The sequence below is a fragment of the Dendrobates tinctorius genome, unplaced genomic scaffold (genome assembly GCF_039654945.1).
Source record: "Dendrobates tinctorius isolate UK_male_01 unplaced genomic scaffold, ASM3965494v1 ptg000297l, whole genome shotgun sequence".
Classification (NCBI taxonomy): domain Eukaryota; kingdom Metazoa; phylum Chordata; class Amphibia; order Anura; family Dendrobatidae; genus Dendrobates; species Dendrobates tinctorius.
In genome coordinates this window covers 2,769,666-2,782,743 of record NW_027361964.1, presented here as the reverse complement: position 1 = coordinate 2,782,743, position 13,078 = coordinate 2,769,666, and the positions used below count along the sequence as shown (strand labels likewise).

The following is a 13,078-nucleotide window of genomic DNA, read 5'->3' as shown; positions in this document are numbered from 1 at the left end:
ATGGCTTTCTACGTGAAACATAACCTTAAAATTACCTTCCGCCAAACTGGGACCTAAATTCATTGTCCCTTATGTAATAACCGAGGTAATCAACCCAGTGGCATATCATTTACTTCTCCCTGTATCCTTGAAACTTCATAATGTGTTCCATAGGTCTCTACTCAAACCAGTAGGCTTGGTGGTAGAGGAACCTGGCTCCATACCAACTCCAGTGTTGGTAGACGGTCATATGGAGTTCGAAGTGCAAAACATTGTACAGTCTCGGTGGGTACGTGGTTCCTTGCAATATCTTGTACATTGGAAGGGGTACGGTCCGGAGGACTGATCGTGGGTACCAGCCAGGTTAGTGCACGCTGATCGTTTGGTTAGAGCTTACCATGCTCGGTATCCTGAGAGACCTGGGGGTCCGGAGGCCCCCCATTGAAGGAGGGGTACTGTCATGGTGTGTTTTGAGTTTTGGGTAGGTGGTGTAGGAGTTAACTCTGAGAGCCTCTCTGTGGATCTGGGGATTGTTTTTATTGCTTCAGGGGAGAGCCGTCCCCTGTCGCTTATACTCCTGAGTTTGCCCGACCCTGCTCTGTCCGTGCGTCATGCCAATCATTGTCCGTCTGCCTGGCATTCTGACCCTGCTCTGTTACGGTTTACGTCTCTGGTTTGCTGACTCTGTACCTGCTTTGCCTGTGCTGTGTATGACCTTTGGCTTTGTCTGACCTCCCATCTGCATATCCCTCCTGTGCCGCGCTTGCCCGTACTGTGTATGACCTTTGGCTTTGTCTGACCTCCCATCTGTATATCCCTCCTGTACCCGGCTTGCCCGTACTGTGTATGACCTCCGTTTTGCCTGACTGAGTTTTCTGTATAGTGTCCTGCCATCTCTGAAATCAGGATGCTAAGCCCCGCCCCCTTGCAGTCACATGACCGTAGGTCCTGTGACTGCTTGCTAAACTTCAGCGTCCACAGGTCCTGTGCATCTGTACTTTCCGGCCGTACCTGTCCCCAGGCCCCCCCTACACTGCGGGTGAGTCCCTGCTCAGCGGAGGCTGCACGCCGGCGCTGTCAGGATCCTGACATGAAGTAGGGGGATGCAGTGGCTTCATGATACAAATAGGCCGCCTTCTTCCCCTGTGCCCACAGATCTACAGGCATTATCAGATGGCCATTCTATCTCTGGCAAGGACTCACCCTTGTGATTGGGCACAAAAAAACAAGACCACCTGGAGACTCAGCAGAAAAATGCGTCGGAGCCCCGACCAGAAGTAAAGACCGAGAAGAATTCACATGGAGCGAACAGAGCACAGAGCCAAAATATGAGCCAATCTGCAAGGACAAAACATTGAGGATCATCAACTGTCTGTAGTCAGTCACATCCGTCCTCTTTATGCTACACTACTCACTGCCCGCTCAATGTATACTCCTGTGTACTCCGCTCACTACAAGACCTGCCTGCTCCATGTATACTCCTGTGTACTCCACTCACTACATGTCCTGCCTGCTCCATGTATACTCCTGTGTACTCCGCTCACTACAAGACCTGCCTGCTCCATGTATACTCCTGTGTACTCCACTCACTACAAGTCCTGCCTGCTCCATGTATACTCCTGTGTACTCCGCTCACTACAAGTCCTGCCTGCTCCATGGATACTCCTGTGTACTCCACTCACTACAAGTCCTGCCTTCTCCATGTATACTCCTGTGTACTCTGCTCACTACAAGTCCTGCCTGCTCCATGTCTTCTCTACACTACTCACTGCCCGCTCCATGTATACTCCTGTGTACTCCGCTCACTACAAGACCTGCCTGCTCCATGTCTTCTCTACACTACTCACTGCCCGCTCCATGTATACTCCTGTGTACTCCGCTCACTACAAGACCTTCCTTCTCCATGTCTTCTCTACACTACTCACTGCCCGCTCCATGGATACTTATGTGTACTCCGCTCACTACAAATCCTGCCTGCTCCATGTATACTCCTGTGTACTCCTCTCACTACAAGTCCTGCCTGCTCAATGTATACTCCTGTGTACTTTGCTCACTACAAGTCCTGCCTGCTCCATGGATACTCCTGTGTACTCTGCTCACTACAAGACCTGCCTGCTCCATGGATACTCCTGTGTACTCCTCTCACTACAAGTCCTGCTTGCTCCATGGATACTCCTGTGTAGTCTGCTCACTACAAGTCCTGCCTGGTCCATGTATACTCCTGTGTACTCTGCTCACTATGTCCTGCCTGCTCCATGTCTTCTCTACACTACTCACTGAACACTCCATGTATACTCCTGTGTACTCCGCTCATAACATAACCTGCCTGCTCCATGTATACTCTACACTACTTATTGAACACTCCATGTATACTCCTGTGTACTCCGCTCACTACATGTCCTACCTGCTCCATGGATACTCCTGTGTACTCCGCTCACTACAAGTTCTGCCTGCTCCATGGATACTCCTGTGTACTCCACTCACTACAAGTCCTGCCTGCTCCATGGATACTCCTGTGTACTCCACTCACTACAAGTCCTGCCTGCTCCATGGATACTCCTGTGTACTCTGCTCACTACATGTCCTGCCTGCTCCATGGATACTCCTGTGCACTCCGCTCAATACAAGACCTGCCTGCTCCATGTATACTCCTGTGTACTCTGCTCACTACATGTCCTACCTGCTCCATGGATACTCCTGTGTACTCCGCTCACTACAAGTCCTGCCTGCTCCATGGATACTCCTGTGTACTTCGCTCACTACATGTCCTGCCTGCTCCATGTATACTCCTGTGTACTCCTCTCACTACAAGTCCTGCCTGCTCAATGTATACTCCTGTGTACTCTGCTCACTACATGTCCTACCTGCTCCATGGATACTCCTGTGTACTCCGCTCACTACAAGTCCTGCCTGCTCCATGGATACTCCTGTGTACTTCGCTCACTACATGTCCTGCCTGCTCCATGGATACTCCTGTGTACTCCACTCACTACAAGTCCTGCCTGCTCCATGGATACTCCTGTGTACTCTGCTCACTACATGTCCTGCCTGCTCCATGGATACTCCTGTGCACTCCGCTCAATACAAGACCTGCCTGCTCCATGTATACTCCTGTGTACTCTGCTCACTACATGTCCTACCTGCTCCATGGATACTCCTGTGTACTCCGCTCACTACAAGTCCTGCCTGCTCCATGGATACTCCTGTGTACTTCGTTCACTACATGTCCTGCCTGCTCCATGGATACTCCTGTGTACTCCACTCACTACAAGTCCTGCCTGCTCCATGGATACTCCTGTGTACTCCACTCACTACAAGTCCTGCCTGCTCCATGTATACTCCTGTGTACTCCGCTCACTACAAGTCCTGCCTGCTCCATGTATACTCCTGTGTACTCTGCTCACTACATGTCCTACCTGCTCCATGGATACTCCTGTGTACTCCGCTCACTACAAGTCCTGCCTGCTCCATGGATACTCCTGTGTACTTCGCTCACTACATGTCCTGCCTGCTCCATGGATACTCCTGTGTACTCCGCTCACTACAAGTCCTGCCTGCTCCATGGATACTCCTGTGTACTCCACTCACTACAAGTCCTGCCTGCTCCATGTTTACTCCTGTGTACTCCGCTCACTACAAGTCCTGCCTGCTCCATGTATACTCCTGTGTACTCCGCTCACTACAAGTCCTGCCTGCTCCATGGATACTCCTGTGTACTCTGCTCACTACAAGTCCTGCCTGCTCCATGGATACTCCTGTGTACTCTGCTCACTACAAGTCCTGCCTGCTCCATGCATACTCCTGTGTACTTCGCTCACTACATGTCCTGCCTGCTCCATGGATACTCCTGTGTACTCTGCTCACTACAAGTCCTGCCTGCTCCATGGATACTCCTGTGTACTCTGCTCACTACAAGTCCTGCCTGCTCCATGTATACTCCTGTGTACTCCGCTCACTACATGTCCTGCCTGCTCCATGTCTTCTCTACACCACTCACTGCCCGCTCTATGAATACTCCTGTGTACTCCGCTTACTACATGTCCTGCCTGCTCCATGTCTTCTCTACACTACTCACTGAACACTCCATGTATACTCCTGTGTACTCCGCTCACTACATGTCCTGCCTGCTCCATGTATACTTGGTTGTACTCCGCTCACTACATGTCCTGCCTGCTCCATGTCTTCTCTACACTACTCACTGCCCGCTCTATGAATACTCCTGTGTACTCCGCTCACTACATGTCCTGCCTGCTCCATGTCTTCTCTACACTACTCACTGAACACTCCATGTATACTCCTGTGTACTCCGCTCACTACATGTCCTGCCTGCTCCATGTATACTTGGTTGTACTCCGCTCACTACATGTCCTGCCTGCTCCATGTCTTCTCTACACTACTCACTGTCCGCTCCATGTACACTCCTGTGTACTGTGCTCACTACATGTCCTGCCTGCTCCATGTATACTTGGTTGTACTCCGCTCACTACATGTCCTGCCTGCTCCATGTCTTCTCTACACTACTCACTGTCCGCTCCATGTATACTCCTGTGTACTGTGCTCACTACATGTCCTGCGTGCTCCATGTATATTCGGGTGATGCCTGCACCATATCTTCTCCTCGTCTGCTCATCATGTCTCTACCCCTGCTCGGCTTTATGGATCAGGTCCAGTTGTTCTCCATTGTTGGCCATTTTCGATAATACCCAGTATTCCATCACCCTCCATTCACCTGCTCTCCTGTGGTTGTGGCCACCTGATGCCAGGACAAGGTGTCTGGGTTTCTTCTATAGAGGAGGACTCTTCCCAGATGCTGGAATCGTGGTGCGCCGATGGCAATTAAATCCTGGTTGACCAGCTGCATGGCATAGCCTGAGAAATGTAGGGGCAAGCTTGAGTTAGGAGATATAAGAGAACTATCATTTATAAATCACACACAGAATTCTATATGGCATCTGTTCTCACCCATATAGGAATCCTTCATGTCAGTGCCGTCCTCAGGGGCATTTATCCAGGTCGCCGACTCCTGCCCCGTTCTGTAGCTGTATGCCCCTCCTGCCCAGTTATGGGCACCCACTGCCCCCAGGATCACGCCATCCTGTGGATCAGAAATAGTGGTTAATTCAGGAGCGTAAGCTCTTACTGCACCGCTCACCCCCGTACCGCTCATATTACAACTGTATGTGAATGAGTGTAGAGCCGTCTATTATAATAGAGGAATAAGGTCAGTGACTATGGTAAGAAGATGCACCAATGGGCAAACTACTCATCTGTGAAATATATGCCCTTAATGTGTGAGTGTCCATACAGGACGTACATACTATATACTTGCATCATCTATCGACATCAATTGCTGCATATCTAATAGTAAGTCATGGGATATACTAGGTGGGGCACAAATGCCGTGAGCTGAGCCGTACCGGAGTCAACAACGCACTGAACCCTTCTTGAGACACTTCCATCTGAAACTTATCTCTACTTAGAGACTGTAGACCTGGTAATAAAAAAGGAGAAAAGAGTAAGAGGAGGAGGATAATGAAGAGACGAGGAGGAGACAGATAAACACAAGTGAAGAAAGTAATAGAAGATGGTAGACAGCAACAAAAGAAAGACAGGAGTAGGAAAAGAAAGCACTGAGGAATGAAAGCAGATGAGAAGATGAGCGACATATACGAGAACCATCTGAGGAATTTTTTGTGGTTTTTGGAGAACAGACCAATGAATGAAGGTGGAGGAGAACAGACTAAGGAATGAAGAGTGGAGGAGAACGGACCAATGAATGAAACGTAGAGGAGAACAGACTAAGGAATGAAGAGTGGAGGAGAACGGACCAATGAATGAAGGGTAGAGGAGATAGAGAACAAACCGAGGAATGAAGAGAAAATAAGGAGAACAGGCCGATGAATGAAGAGTATAGGAGAACAAACTGATGAATCCAGGTGGAGGAGAACCGACTAAGGAATGAAGAGTGGAGGAGAATGTACCAATGAATGAAACGTAGAGGAGCACAGACTAAGGAATGAAGAGTGGAGGAGAACAGACCAATGAATGAAGCGTAGAGGAGAACAGACTAAGGAATGAAGAGTGGAGGAGAACGGACCAATGAATGAAGGGTAGAGGAGATAGAGAACAAACCGAGGAATGAAGAGAAAATAAGGAGAACAGGCCGATGAATGAAGAGTATAGGAGAACAAACTGATGAATCCAGGTGGAGGAGAACCGACTAAGGAATGAAGAGTGGAGGAGAATGTACCAATGAATGAAACGTAGAGGAGCACAGACTAAGGAATGAAGAGTGGAGGAGAACAGACCAATGAATGAAGCGTAGAGGAGAACAGACTAAGGAATGAAGAGTGGAGGAGAACAGACCAATGAATGAAGGGTAGAGAAGATAAAGAACAGACCGAGGAATGAAGAGAAGAGAAGGAGAACAGGCCGATGAATGAAGAGTATAGGAGAACAAACTGATGGATGAAGGTGGAGGAGAAGAGAATAAGGAATGAAGAGTGGAGGAGAATGGACCAATGAATGAAGAGTAGAGGAGAACAGACTAATGAATGAAGAGTGGAGGAGAATGGACCAATGAATGAAGGGTAGAGGAGAACAGACTAATGAATGAAGAGTGGAGGAGAATGGACCAATGAATGAAGGGTAGAGAACAGACTTAGGAATGAAGAGTGGAGGAGAACGGACCAATGAATGAAGGTGGAGGAAGACTAAGGAATAAAGAGTGGAGGAGAATGTATCAAAGGAAGGAAGAGTATAGGAGAAGAAACCGATGAATGAAGGTGGAGGAGAAGCGACTAAGGAATGAAGAGTGGAGGAGAACGGTCCAATGAATGAAGGGTAGAGGAGATACAGAAAAAACAGAGGAATGAAGAGAAAAGAAGGAGAACAGGCCGATGAATGAAGAGTATAGGAGAACAAACTGATGGATGGAGGTAGAGGAGAACCGACTAAGGAATGAAGAGTGGAGGAGAATGCACCAATGAATGAAGCGTAGAGGAGAACCGACTAAGGAATGAAGAGTGGAGGAGAACGGACCAATGAATGAAGCGTAGAGGAGAACAGACTAAGGAATGAATAGTAGAGGAGAACAGACCGAGGAATGAAGAGAAGAGAAGGAGAACAGGCCGATGAATGAAGAGTATAGGAGAACAAACTGATGGATGAAGGTGGCGGAGAAGAGAATAAGGAATGAAGAGTGGAGGAGAATGGACCAGTGAATGAAGGGTAGAGAACAGACTTAGGAATGAAGAGTGGAGGAGAACGAACCAGTGAAGGAAGGGTAGAGGAGAACAGACTAAGGAATGAAGAGTGGAGGAGAACGGACCAGTGAATGAAGAGTAGAGGAGAACAGACCGAGGAATGAAGAGAAGAGAAGGAGAACAGGCCGATGAATGAAGAGTATAGGAGAACAAACTGATGGATGAAGGTGGAGGAGAAGAGAATAAGGAATGAAGAGTGGAGGAGAATGGACCAGTGAATGAAGGGTAGAGAACAGACTTAGGAATGAAGAGTGGAGGAGAACGAACCAGTGAAGGAAGGGTAGAGGAGAACAGACTAAGGAATGAAGAGTGGAGGAGAACGAACCAGTGAAGGAAGGGTAGAGGAGAACAGACTTAGGAATGAAGAGTGGAGGAGAACGAACCAGTGAAGGAAGGGTAGAGGAGAACAGACTAAGGAATGAAGAGTGGAGGAGAACGAACCAGTGAAGGAAGGGTAGAGGAGAACAGACTAAGGAATGAAGAGTGGAGGAGAACGGACCAGTGAAGGAAGGGTAGAGGAGAACAGACTAAGGAATGAAGAGTGGAGGAGAATGGACCAGTGAAGGAAGGGTAGAGGAGAACAGACTAAGGAATGAAGAGTGGAGGAGAACGAACCAGTGAAGGAAGGGTAGCGGAGAACAGACTAAGGAATGAAGAGTGGAGGAGAATGGACCAGTGAATGAAGGGTAGAGAACAGACTTAGGAATGAAGAGTGGAGGAGAACGAACCAGTGAAGGAAGGGTAGAGGAGAACAGACTAAGGAATGAAGAGTGGAGGAGAACGAACCAGTGAAGGAAGGGTAGAGGAGAACTGACTAAGGAATGAAGAGTGGAGAACGGACCAGTGAATGAAGGGTAGAGGAGATGGAGAAGAACAGACCGAGGAATGAAGAGAAAAGGAGTACTGACCGACGAATGAAGAGTACAGGAGACAGAAGAAAACAGAGCGAGGAATTAAGAGTTGAGAAGGTGAAAGAGAACAAACCGATGAATGAAGAGTAGACGAGGTGCTGGAGAACAGACTGAGGAATGAAAAGTAGAGAAGGTGTAGGAGGAGAAACGTAGGAATGAAACGTAGAAGAGGTGGAGGAGAAGAATAAAGAGTAGAGAGGTGGAGGAGAACCCACCAAGGAATGTAAAGTAGAGAAGGTGGAGGAGATCAAACTGAGAAATGAATAGGGAAAGAAACCTCTGAGCAAGCCTAAAATATCATATGTGTTACTCCGTAATAATCAAACAAATGTATATAAACAATAAATATCTTAGTACGATACACAACTAAAAAATAAAAATAAAAAGTTAATAGTTAAAACCAAGACGCAAGTGCAGGCTATTGAGAGACACAAAATAATCAAGCTAGGAAACAATACAAGAGATAGCCACTGGATGGCAGAAGACTACCAAGGAATGATAACGGTTATCTATGCCCATAGATACTGTATATCCACAAAGTTAATTACAATGCAGTTCTGAAAGTCAGATCTATAGAAATTTTGTACAAGGTAATTCACACAAATAGTGCAATGAAATGCAATTAAATTACTAGTAAAGAGAGAAGGTATAGAGAATAAACCGAGGAACGAAGAGTGTAGAAAGTGAATGAGAACAGGATGAAGAATAAAGAGTAGAGAAAGTGGGTGGAGAACAGACCAAAGAATGCAGAGTACACAAGGTTGGCAGAGAACAGATCGAGAAATGAAAGTTGAGAAGGTGGAGGAGAAGAGACTGAGGAGCAAAGTGTAGGTAAGGTGAAGGAGAAAAGACCGAGGAGCGAAGAGTATAGAAGGTGGAGAACAGACTGCGGAATGAAGAATAGGGAAGGTGGAAGAGAACAAATCAAGGAATGTAGAGTATAGAAGGTGAAGAAGAACAGACTGAGGAATGCAAAGTATAGAGGGTGGCGGAAAACATACCACAGAATGAAGAATAGGGAAGGTGAAGGAGAACAGTCTAAGGAACTAAGAGTAGAGAAGGTGAAGGAAAGTAGACCTAGGAATGAAGAGTAGAGATGGTGGAGGAGAACAGACCTTGAAGTGAAGAGAATAATAGATGGATGAAAACAGACTGAGGAATGAAGAGGGAAAGAATCCTATAATCCAAAAAGAAGACGGAAGAATGAAGAGTAGGGAAGGTGGCAGAGAACAGATCGAGGAATAAAGAGTTTAGAAGGTGGAGAACAGAATGAGGAGCGAAGAGTAGAGAAGGTGAAGGAGAACAGACCAAGCAACAAAAAGTAGGTAAGGTGAAGGAGAACAGACTGAAGAATGAAGAGTGGAGAAGGTGAAGGAGAACAGACCGAGGAGAAAAAAGTAGGTGAGGTGAAGGAGAACGGACTGAGGAATGAAGAGTAGAGAAGGTGAAGGAGAAAAGACCAAGGAACAAAAAGTAGGTAAGGTAAAGGAGAACAGACTGAGGAACAAGAATAGAGAAGGTGGAGAAGAGCAGACTGTAGAATGAAGAACAGGGAAAATGAAGGAGAACAGACTGAGGAATGAAGAGTAGAGAAGACAGAGAAGCGACCAATGAATGAAAAGTAGGGAAGGTAAAGGAGAACAGCCCGAGTAATGAAGAGAAGAGTAGAGTAAGGTGGAGGAGAACAGACCAAGAAATGCAAAGTAGAGAACGTGGAGGAGACCAGACTGTGTAATGAAGAGTAGAGAAGTGGAGGAAAACAAGAATGAAAAGTAGAGAACGAGGGGAAGACCAGAATACGGAATGAAAAATAGGGAAGGTGAAGGAGAACAGACTGATAAAGAAAGAGCAGCAAAGGTGAAGGAGAACAGATTGATGAACAAAGAGCAGTGAAGGTGAAGGAGAACAGACTAAGGAATGAAGAGTAGAGAAGTTGGAGGCGAACCGAGTGTGGAATGAAGAATAGGGAAGGTGAAGGTGAACAAGCCAAGGAACGAAGAGTAGAAAAGGTAGAGGAGAACAGACTGAGGAAAGAAGAGTAGGGAAAGTGAAAGAGTGCAGACCAAGGAACAAATAGTAGAGTAAGGTGGAGGTGAACAAACTGCGGAAGGTAGAGTAGATGTCATGACACAGTGGTCAGGTGACCCGGGACCAGGGGCTCCTTCCCTGACCCTACCACTAGGGGGCTCCCTAGCTCACCTTATTCCCTGGGATACTTCTGAAGGTGAAGATGCCGGGGCCTCCACCCTTGCCTTATCTCCTGAGTTAGCCCTCATCTGTTCTTTTCCCCTACCCAGGGAAGAGGGGCGTTATTGTGCACCACAGTACACCAACCTGACAAACAAGACTACACAAACAAGAGTTAACAGAAATCTTCAGGCGTATAAAATATTCACTCACATATAACAGATGAATGAATCGAGGAGTGGAGGATGGGGAATAAACTAAAGTAGAGAAGGGAAGGGAATTACCACATATACAAACCACGCAACAGTCACAGATAACTCCCTCAACACCTCTTCTTATGAGGGAGGGAGAGCGAGAAAGCGATCACCCCCTGAGCGTGGGGAAGATGGAGAAGGAAGTGTTAGCCATGCAGCAAATGCTAGCTCCGACAGAGATTTGCATTATAAAGTTGAAGGGAGTTGCTAACTGAGCTCAGCTGCAAGCACAGTTTTCCAACATGGCCGATTAACTCTTGTTCTACCAAGAGGAATAAACACCATATAAAATGTTGGAGAAGTGCTTCTTCTCAGTGCTGGAGTAGGAGAAATTAGACGCTGCGGTCTTCTGGGTCGACACTGTCGCAGTAACCCCGTGACAGTAGAGAAGTTGGAGGACAACAGACCGAGGAATTAAAAGTAGAGAATGTGAAAGAGAACAGACCAAGGAACGAAGAGTAGAGAAGGCAGTGAAGAACAGAATACGAAATGAAGATGTTATGAACATAATACACACTCACTTACAGGTAACGAAAAAAGGGAAGAACTACTACAGATGCCGCACTCACACCCAACTGATCCCTATACAGACTAGAAGAGCCTAACCGCACAACTCAAAAGCACCAGCTCGGACCTTGCTCCCTCAGTGGCCATCAAATGGTTTCTCGTACTGCCTAAGGAACCAGAGGTAATGCCACAACACACAGCCAACAAGAGGAGAGGAAAATGTGCACGAAGATGTGAAATCCCAAGGTGAAAACATTTGAAACAAGTTCATATGAGGTATAGAGGGAAAGTTAAAGAGAGCCAAAATAAAGAAAACAAGAATAACCTCCCAGAAACCTAAAGAGGTGAATGGAAGACAAATTGAGAAGGAAGACAAACAGACTTATTGCAGGAATTCAACTGGTATTTACCATGCAACACAAATCCCTTAGCTGAGGGGCTGGAACTCTTAAACTCAACTCCACCTAGAATTATAGCCAGCAATGAAGGGTGAACATATAAAACTCCTTCCAAAATGTGATAGGGCAGACCAAAATGGGAAAATGGAAAACATCTGGAGAGGAGCAAACCAAGAAGGGGGGAACAAAGACAATTTAAATCTTCAGCATTTGGCAGGGAAGAAAAGGAAGTAGCTCAGCAGACCGAGGAACCGACCACGGAATAACAGGTTAGCAGATCGAATCCCCAAACCGATCCATGGCAGAAGAATAGGGAAGGTGAATGAGAACAGATTGAGGAATGAAGAGTAGAGGAGGTGGAGGAGAACAGAACAAGGAACAAAGAATAGTGAAGGTGGAGAAGAACAGACCAAAGAATGAAGAGTAGAGATGGTGGAGGAGAACAGACAAAGGAACAAAGAGTGAAGAAGAACAGAGTGTGGAATGAAGAATAGGAAAGAACAGACCTAGGAATGAAGAGCAGAGATAGTGATAGAGAACAGTCTGAGGAATGAAGAGTAGAGAAAAGGAGGAGAACAGACCAAGGAAGGAAAGGTTGAGATGGTGAAGGTGAACAGACCAAGAAATGAAGTGTACATAAGGTGGAGGAGACCAGACCAAGAATGAAGAGCACAGAAGGTGAAGGAGAGCAGACCAATGAATGAAGACAATGTGGAGGAAAACAAACTGAGGAATAAAGACAGATGAGGAGAAGATGAGGAAGAGACCCAGGAATGAAAAGAATGGTGAGGAAAACAAACAGAAGAATGAAGATTAGATGCAGAGACGATAGAGAACAGATAGTTCTCTTCAATCTTCTCCATTTCTCATTCCTCAGAGTCAGAAATAAAGACAGTTGAGTACAGGAAAATACAGGAGAACACACTGAATGTCAGAGGGGTCATTGCTCATTTGTGCCACATTACCTTCAATAGCGAAGATTTTGTCTTCTAACATCTTATGTAAGCTTTCCAATGCAGAGAAATTAGTAACCTTAAAGACGTGATCTTCTGGTTCCGGAGAGGCGATTGACTTTAGTTCATTATAAGCCATAGGAAGAGAGAACACATTTCCTACCTGTTGGTCATTTAGGAAAGAAATTTGGATACAAGGTGCACGGAAAAGCTGTGTAATCTTTAAGCTTACGACTTATAACTACCCCAATAGCGAAGCGCCGCACCCCGATCCTGTTGGCCTCCCGGGTGGATTCTGATGATGGAGTGCTGTCCATGCGCGATTCTCCATCTGTTATAATAATCAGAAGCTTCTCCACGTTCTTACGAGTGCCTCTTCTTGGATCAAATAGTTCTTTACTATGAAAGGTCAGAGGTCAGGAAAAGTTATAGCAATGACTTACTACAGAAGAAGTCCTGTTCTATATGGTAAAGTGAGGTTCACTCTACAAACAGTATCACACACGATAAGAGTAGCTGCATCAACCTGGCCAACAGTATCACAAATGAGAGTCTTTGATCCAGTAGCTAAACAGCCGGCATTACATCCGATAGGCACATGAGGCTTAGATAGAGTAGCTCAGT

At 46.4% G+C, this 13,078-nt stretch overlaps 1 protein-coding gene across 1 annotated transcript in view; it reads right to left on the bottom strand.

Moving 5' to 3' along the window:
* Positions 1–13,078, bottom strand: part of LOC141073146 (integrin alpha-M-like) — a 68,071-nt gene that overhangs the window by 23,397 nt on the left and 31,596 nt on the right. Inside the window, exons 8-13 of the mRNA XM_073560513.1 lie at positions 12,700–12,853; positions 12,467–12,617; positions 5,397–5,470; positions 4,942–5,074; positions 4,709–4,848; positions 1,183–1,317 (exon numbers count right to left, since the gene is read on the bottom strand). Of these exons, the coding sequence (XP_073416614.1) occupies positions 1,183–1,317; positions 4,709–4,848; positions 4,942–5,074; positions 5,397–5,470; positions 12,467–12,617; positions 12,700–12,853 (787 nt within the window). The remainder of the gene's footprint in view (positions 1–1,182; positions 1,318–4,708; positions 4,849–4,941; positions 5,075–5,396; positions 5,471–12,466; positions 12,618–12,699; positions 12,854–13,078) is intronic.